This window comes from Melospiza georgiana, chromosome 15 (genome assembly GCF_028018845.1).
Source record: "Melospiza georgiana isolate bMelGeo1 chromosome 15, bMelGeo1.pri, whole genome shotgun sequence".
Classification (NCBI taxonomy): domain Eukaryota; kingdom Metazoa; phylum Chordata; class Aves; order Passeriformes; family Passerellidae; genus Melospiza; species Melospiza georgiana.
The window spans coordinates 4,538,826-4,547,873 of record NC_080444.1 but is presented as its reverse complement, the minus strand read 5'-3'; the positions used below and the strand labels follow the sequence as shown (position 1 = coordinate 4,547,873).

At 40.6% G+C, this 9,048-nt stretch overlaps 1 protein-coding gene across 1 annotated transcript in view; it reads right to left on the bottom strand.

Annotated features, from left to right (window-relative positions):
• Positions 1 to 392: 392 nt before the first annotated feature.
• CLINT1 (clathrin interactor 1) overlaps positions 393 to 9,048 on the bottom strand; it is a 46,651-nt gene continuing 37,995 nt past the window's right edge. Inside the window, exons 9-12 of the mRNA XM_058035049.1 lie at positions 6,532 to 6,609; positions 3,629 to 3,924; positions 2,813 to 3,017; positions 393 to 2,078 (exon numbers count right to left, since the gene is read on the bottom strand). Coding sequence (XP_057891032.1) covers positions 1,738 to 2,078; positions 2,813 to 3,017; positions 3,629 to 3,924; positions 6,532 to 6,609 — 920 coding nt within the window. The 3' untranslated portion in view covers positions 393 to 1,737. The remainder of the gene's footprint in view (positions 2,079 to 2,812; positions 3,018 to 3,628; positions 3,925 to 6,531; positions 6,610 to 9,048) is intronic.

Below are 9,048 nucleotides of genomic sequence, written 5' to 3'. Positions count from 1 at the left end.
AACACTTGAAAGCTCCTATTCTTTGAAACTAATTTAAACACATTGAATTGTTGAAAGATTAAAAACCGCAGTCAGCTAATTACACTCACTCTCATCTCTTATTCAGCAAATGAATCACTTTTCATTACCACTTAGCTGAAGTACATGAATTTCTGCCTAATTAGAAATGTTGTAGATGGAGCATTAGCAAGGCTGGAGCGGGTCAGGATATCTTGCCTGCTTCATTTTTAATTCCTAACGGTAGAGCCAGATAGGAAAGGCTTCAGATAAGAAGTCATTAAACAATTTTAAATTATTTATAAAAATTACTTTGCCCAAATTATAATTATTTTTTTTTCCCAAATGCTCTCATAAACGTCAAACGGAATGAAAGGAAAAGCAGCCCAACATTGATTTTAATGAACATTTTAATGTTATGTATAACAGAACATTATGAATACAATGGAAACAAAGTTTTATCAATTTAATAATAAAAAAGAAATCCAACATAAGAAAAGGGAGGCAATAAATTTCATACCTATAGTATAGTGCTTATTCTTAACAATATTCCCAGCTTGTGAATATAACAATGTATTTGTGTTCCAGATTCTAAAATCTTGATTCATGTGAACTTAAATGCAGAATTACAGAAGAAAAAACAAAACCCCCCAAAACCTTAATTCACTCTCTTGCTTTCAGTAAATCAGTAAAATCTTTGACTGCTACAGGTCTCCTTTATTAATATATATATTTTTTTACTCCTCTATTGGATTCCACAGCTGCTAATGCCATATTTACAGAAAAGAATCACCAAGTGTTGTATAAAAGTCAGGATCCAATGCCATTGGATTAAGTTAGGTTCAGATTTACATCACTGAAGTGTGATTCACCTGCTGCTGATGCCCTAAACCAGTGGCTTCTCGGGGACATTGGTGCTACAAAGGATGCCAAGTGCCACTGGAACAGAACTCCAGAAAAGTGCATTTTCTGGAGTTTTCTGAAAGGAAACCTTCCAGCTGTCTTGGATAAAGCTTCTCCCAGACTTGCATGGGATATCAGTTGTAACATTAGAAGCAGGTTAAGACCCCAAAAATCTGTTGATCACCAAATTGCTGAGAGAGAAATTTTACAATAAAAATTTGGGTAATACAGCAGTGTGGCTGGAACATTAGCAAAAGTATATATACATTCCAGGTCCCTTTGAATTAGCCATAGTCACATATGTAAGCCATTTTTGGACAAAAATATATATTCTTATAAAAAACTGATCATAGTACTTGAGTGACTTCACAATTGTGGATTCAGTGGTAGTAAAAGGAATGATCCAATTATGACAAAGCGATCAGGGAGAGGGGGAAAAGAAAGTCAAAGCTCTTCAAGAAAAAGAAAAGTATAAAATTAGATTCAAACATTTTTACCCAGTCCCCAATCCAGTCTTCCATCAAGTCTCAAAGTTAAAATTGGTTCTTCTACGTAGGAAAGGTTTTTCGATGGTCTTAATACAAATTATTTTGCAAAATCATCCAACACATTCCTTAGAAGAATCTCTGACCTCTCCAGAATTTGAACACTAGTTATTTCAACACTTAGAAAATAGCTTTTGGTTCTTTATGTAGACACTTTAACTGATAAAGAAAAAAAAAATTGATCAGTGTTTCCCATCCCTTCCCCAGCTATATTTGTGCAGCTAAAAATCCTTCATTCGGTCTGCCCATTTATTTTATTTTAATCTCATTTTATTTATTTATTTTACAATCTTTATTTGCTAAAATTGGCAAAATTTGCAAAGGCATCTTGCTTGGGTTGTACAGTCCCAGGAGTCAGAGAGGTCATAGCCATGTTGGGTACCCCCATTCCTATTGTGCCCATTCCTGTGGCTGGCACTCCCATGTTCATGCCCATCATTCCCTGGTTCATCAAGGGTGCAGGGGCCATGGAGGCCATGCCCATGGTGCCTGACATCACCCCGGGCACTGCCAGCCCCACGGGCCCTCCCAGCAGGGCACTGCTCTGTGCCCTCACAGGCATCATGCTGGGCTGGGGGCTGAGGTTCACAGCTGCAAAGTTCTGCGTTATCACATTCATCGGTTGTTGCATATCTGCAAAGATAAGAGCACAAAAATCACTGAGTGCAACCTCTCATACTGAAGGAGCTCTTGTGATTTAAGGAACTTGTGTGGTCACTGCTGTGAACATGGATATGATGGCCAGGCCTGAAGATATTTCCTGATTTGAACACCAGGAGGAATCTCTATGGCCAGGCCTGCAGCTACTTCCTGATATGGACATCAGGAGGAATTTCTTCACTGAAATGGTGGTCAGGCATGGGAAGGGGCTGCCCAGGGATGTCTGGAGTCCCCATCCCTGGAGTTGTTCAAGGAAGGTCACTGGATGGGGCACTCAGGGCTCTGGGCCTGGGTGACAAGGTGGGGATGGGTCACAGGTTGGACTCAGCAAACCCTGAGGTCTTTTCCAACCTTAATGATTTTATGATTCTGTTGCCCTTTTTACCATATTTTCTGCAGGAAGACTCAGAAAGCTTCTACAGAAGGTATGAGTATCATTGTATACCAATAAATATTCTAGAGAAGTTCTAAAGATTAGGAAGCCCAAAGTCAAGATACAGCCATGGTGCAAGCTCTACAGCAGAACCTGCACAGACACAGCCTCCTGACACACCAATCTCCATTTAAAGAACACTTGTGTCACAAGGTCACTGTGGTTTATGAAACAAGTATGACTAAAGGAAGGAAAAGAGAAGACTTGGATCTCAGGGACAGCCTATGGAACACAGACAGGGCTCAGTGTGCATAACAGTGCAATGATCACTTACTCTGTTGCTGCATCATGGTATTAAGCGATGGCTGTTGGGGTTTGGAAGGCTGCATCCCAGGTACTAAATTGTCCAAACTGATATTTACACTGGGATCTGACCAAGTTGAGGGTAGAGTTTTGCTTGCATTTTTCTGGACCATCTCTGTCCTTGCATTATAAAGTGAGTTAGGCTTCGGCATCATTGGGTTCACGCTTTGCAGAGGCTAAAAAAGAAAAGTTTGTTGGGATTCACTTGAAACAATTTATTGGTAAGAAATAACTGAACAAGAAGTATTTAGTTTTCCACAGAAAATAATAAAACCCACAAAGCCATGAACTTTATCTCTTCCAAAGCAGGGCTGCCAGGTGCTGCTCCACAGTTAGATTAGAAGATTATTTGTAAGCAGAGGGCAAGTCCCACATCAATGTGGAGTGACAGTGACCAGCAGCAGCCAAGTTTTGAACTCAACCATGCTGATTCTTTCTTCCTAATACCAAGATGATCCCTTACAGTTTCCAAACCACTCTCCACTGCAGCAGGCACGTCTGTATTTTGGAGAACAGACCAGGCTGGAAATCTCTAACATTCTGTGGAGAATGACCTTACACTACCAAACTCAACTGCTCCAAAAAAGCAGCTACACTTCCTAGAGGAATGAGACCCATCTTCAAGAAGAGATTTTCTGTTTAGGATGCAATTGAAACATTTTTGACAAAATGCTGATCCCATCTGAGTGACCAGGTCTAATGCATTCCAGGAGAGGAATGCATGCATTTTCAAAGCTGTGATTAAGGAGAAGAAGGTCATTAGCAAACTGTAGCAATAGCAGCATACCTGTGACCTGGACATGGGTAAACTGACACCCATGGAATTGGAACTCATCATGGAGAAATTCATGCTTTGTGAGGAGGTCATGGTTGTCTGAGAGGGTCCCATCAAATCAAACAGATCCATAGAATTGGAAGCAGCTGAAGGCTGGCCCGGAGCTGGCTGTGAGCCACTGAAGAGCTCTAGAGCTGGCTGCTGTGCTGTGCTGCTGAAGAGCTCTCCAGATGAAGCACTGGCACAAGGAGAAGCTTGGTTGAAGGCACTCCAGTCACCAAAGTCTCCATTTCCACTTGTTGCTGTACCTGAAGAAAAGGCAACAGTGTGGGAGGAAGGAAGACAGAGAAGAAAGACAAGACTTAGAGAAAGGCACTGAGCAAATGCCATATTCCATGAACTGAAACAAATGAGAGCTGATCTGTGTCCGTCCACATTAACATCTGCAGGTAGAACCTCCATCTGGACATCACTCCCTCTCATGAATATTCCAACAATTTTAACAAGGTACGAAAGGAAACATGAAACACCCGTACACAGAAAGTAGAAGATGTTGGATAAGATGTCACCTGTGGATGCCAGGCAAGCAGGGACAGGTTTGTTTTAGTTGAAGTACAACTGGAAGATAACCTGGGGTAGACTGGGGACTACAGTCAGAACAACACTGAGAACCTGCATAATATTGATCAACCTTTTATCTTGGCATTCTGGTATTTGCAGAGAGAGCAGTTGTAAGGAACAAGCTACTGGATAAAGCAAATTCCATCATAATAAAGACAACTACATCCAAATTTGGTTGTATATAACTGTAGCTTTTTGTATAAAACTACACTGAGGAGAATAAAACTCAGAACTTTGAGAGGAGGTTGCCAGGAAAGCTTATTTGAGGTGATAAGGAATAAGCACTTCCCATCCATGGAGTGTTCATATAAAACACACTAGATTTTTAAAATTTGATTCCTGAACTAAATGCCTTGATTTGAAGCAGAAATTCAATCTTGGATCAATCATTTCTCTCAGCAGCAGCTTTGCTGAACTCTTGTAGTTCATCACTTAAAGACTGTTCCATTTCAATAGTTGGGGTTTTTGGAGACAAGTGTTAAATCAGAACACAGAACTCTGAGCTCTCTCTCTGTATTTCTCTGTGAAGGCAGAGCCAACAGCACGAGCTGTTTGTAGACACCTGCAAGGGCACCTCAGCATCACAGATGTTGTGACACAAACCAGTGAACTGAGAGTGTCAAACCTTGGAGTCAAACAGGAGGAGATGTTCCCTCCCTCAAAACATGTGTTTCCCCATTAACAGGGAAACTGTTGATTCACAGAACTGATGGGGAAGAAAAGCTTAAAACAGCATTTGGAGAAGATGCTGAATATAAAGCAACACCATTTAAACAGCTCACAGGCTACATAGAGAATCACACTCCGAGCTTGGGCCACTGGCCAGCTCTGGTTTTTTGATTCTCCCACTGATTCACTTTTGGTACTTAGCTACATCACAAACAACAGCACTGCCATAGGAAATGAGCTTTGAGTGCTGGTGAACATTTAAATAATCTCTTGGATTTCTTTAGCTGACTGAAGAGAGACTCCAAAACACAGAGCTGGGGCAGATGAATCCAGTGCCAATTTCTATTTCTTGCCCTATGCAATGGCTGCTTCCATAATCTATTCCACCCACTGATGGGTGACTGCAGCAGTCTTTAACACTTTGTGTAAATATTTATCAACATACACCTTCAACCTTTAGTCATGTTTCTTTACCAACACACTACAATTTAAAGAAAATTAGAAGAGTAAATTTATTCACAAAATCCAAGTATTGCCAACAACTTCAGTGCATGAAGTGGGCTAATATTCATTAGCTCAGGGCCTTACCAGAACATTTGCTTTGATCTTCCTCACAAAGAGGCACTATATTAGAATGTTTCAATTAGTATTACATATTAAAAATTAAAACCTACTTTAAATATTCCTGATAGATAAGTAAATGCTGAGTGTGCTCCTTCTGTGTTCAGACCTGTGCATTGAGCACCAATAATGGAAGAGGGGGTAAAAGGGAGGAGGTTTTGCCCCTTCAGTAGGACTTCAAAGATGATTAATCAACAAGGAAAAGATTTCTAGAGGGGCTTACACTGTTCAGGAATGATTAATAATTTCACAGGACTCCTTGTCCCTTGCATAATGGTGATTGGAATAGATTAATCATGTTAATGCAGATAAAGGATTATATCAATTTAGACTGTATTAACACAGGAGTTATTTGCATAGTGGGCAGCTTTGTGTTTGCAAAACATCTTGGGTTTGACTGTGAAAGCTCAAAAACCAGAGCAGCTCTTTCCTACCAAGTACACTGAAGGTCTGTTAACCAACCCAGGCCCAGCAGAGCCTTCCCAACACAGCAAAATAAAGGAGGAGATGGAAACATGCTGACTAAAAGCTGCCTCCAGGTAGATTTCCTGTTCTTTTCTCATTTTGTACCTGATCCTGCATCCTGGCTGAGAACCCCTCATCACAAGCATCACTACTGCTCAAATTAACTTCACAAAGGACAGCCAGCCAGCTCTCCCCACTCCAGGGTTTTCTGCAACTCTGTAGATCCCACAAAGATTCCACCAAAGGAAACTGGATCACTTTATGAGGTTTCCAAGCATATTTTATTGATTTCCAGTCTAATTTTAAGGGAAACCTTTTCAGATGGTGGCCATGTCTCCTGATAAGCTTGTCTGTCTGCAGGTAAAATGTCTGCACATGCACTGAGCCAGGCTGCATCTTCCTTCCTCCCAGAGCACTTGTGGTTCAGTTACACACACACACTTTACCCTGGAAAGGGAAGGGACTTTCAATAATGCCACATGGCATCTCCTGCCCTCCTTCCACCCTTCAGCAGCACTGCAATCCCTACATCAACCTACCTTGTGATGATGGGAAACTCGCTGAAGCAGCAGGTGAACTAAAATCAGCAAATCCTCCAAATAGGTCACTTGATCCACCTAGGAACAGAGAGAAACCAAAAGCTGTTACAGAACTGTGCAAAGATCCATTGCAACAACTGCATGTGGGATTTATGAAGAAAAGCTGTTCTGCACTTGACACAAGGCATTTATTGATTCTGCTCCCTAAGTCAGCTCTGTTTTCCTGTTCATCCTCACACTATGTTTATACAAGCCTGAGCAACAATAAACTGGATTATTTCCAACTGCCTTGCAGATCTTGCAGTTTTGTTTTCCATGGGAAGAACTAAAACATGCAAGTTTTTGTCACCTCTAAAAATAAATTCAGAGATATTAAAAAGACTAACAAGTTTTTAACTGGGGAGTGATGCTATCAGCTTGGCACTTTGTAAAATTAAAATCTGGAAGCATAATATAAAAAAGCCAACCATTTCTATTGTATAAAAGTTAATTTATTATGCTTCCTTATGAAAAATTACATGTCACCTTATATTTAGTTTTTGTGTTACTTAAAGCATGAATGATTCTGCAATGATCTTGAATTAGGATTTCAGGGACAGAGCTTCCATGTGTGTTCATTTTTTTATAAGTTTGCTTCCTTTCTGCAGCAAGAACATTAAGTTTTCCAACTAGACATTTGTATACAGCATATAAATTATTGACTTCTGAATACAGCACAGTAACAAATTTTCACTAAAAAGATACGGCCAAGGTATAAAAGCAGAAGACTAAAGAACCATATTGTAAAGCTGATTTTTAAAATAAACTCAGAAAAGATATAAAAATCACTAGTTATGATTGGTACTGTTTTCAAGCAGGTATTCCACTGACCAGAGGAAGCCAAGAAGTTGACCTTATTTGTTTGTCCTTAAAGATTTCACCTCCAAGCAGTCCCACCCTCAGAAGAAGCTGCAGCAGTTCAATTATTTTGCTTTTAGTGTTCTGCGTACATTATATAGGTTACATCACAGCTGCTTAGCCTGCAGTGCTTAGGAGGCAGCCAGGTGGGACTGGAACATCTGTGCTGCACTCAAACACCACCAGGGACAGCTTCCAACATCTGGTGCCATTTCGGAATTGTCTTATCGCTGCAAGACATTCTGCCCCATCTGCTACTCTCAACTGGGTTAATTAAACCAGAACCATCTCCTTTTTAATAAATGGCCAGCAGTAATAAAAGGAACCATTCACTTCCTAATACACGTGTACTTGTATTTCTTTTTAATGTTATTTTACTGTAGACATTGCCAGGAAGGCGACTGCTCTTCCAAGGGGAAATGTCTTCTTGCTGAGCGTGTAGTACAGGATATAAAACATGGGCAGAGAATGCAAGGATGGTCTCTGAATTTTCAGACACAGCACTACAGAAACTCTTTCAACACCTTTTCAAGAGGGAAACAACTCCACAAAAAGTTAAGGAATTTCTTCAACACAAATTCTGAAGTGATCTAATAAACATCTCCTGTGTGTCTATACATGTTTTATTCTGACACCCAAGAATGAAAAAGGAACAGTGAAATATCAAACTAAAAATCTGATCTGATCCTATTTATCCTGTCTACTGCAATGAACATTTTCAAGTGTTTTTTTCCCCACATATGTGCCTGCAGAGTTCAGAACAGGTTAATGGTTTCAGAGTTTATATGCTGAATAAGAAACACGGATGACACACTCCTGACCACTTGCTTGAAGGAAAAAATAAAAATCAATGCTCCCTGCTACACCCATTATCCTTGGGCTGCCTGACAGTGCCTAGGGATTAATTTAATTTTAAAAACAGAACTGAGTTCAAACCCAAAATAACCCCTTAACATCTTCGGTCAAGTTTAACTTTTCCTCCCCATCTCTTGCCTGTTTTCAAGTGAAACTGAATTTCAGAGAGAGGTGACAGAGATTAAGCTGGATATAGCAATTCTCTTAAGAAAGGTTAAAGAACCTCAGCTCAGTAACACCAAAAAGTCCTCCCAGCAGGTCTAACCAGGGATTTTACATCTCTTTTATGGCAAACAAGCACCCCCTCACATACAAACTGTGTTGCTCCAGTAAAGAGTAACACTGAGCCCAATCAACCCTTTCACATCTCTGCACCTGAAAATACACAGATAAGCAAACCCTAAGTTCCCTGAATTGACATCACTTCCCTGCCAGTTCCTTCACAGGACACATCAAAGGCTGCATTTGACCCTTTCCCCCTGCCTTGCCTGACACTGGGAATGTTCCCACAGCCTGGGCTGCAAGGAGCAGTGGTCAGAAGAAGTGACCTGCGTGGGAAGGACAGTGCTAATCCTCTCAACATGAGCAAGCCTCAAAGATTCCCACACGAGATCTGTCACTACAAATGAACCCTTTCCATCTGCCTGCTCAGGTCAGCAGAGGTTATTTAGCAGGACAGCTGGTAATGTGCCTCTTCTCAGCACCATTTCTAAATGCTGCTTTGGAAAAAGGAGAAAAAAAGATTAAAAAAAGAGAAAAAAGGCT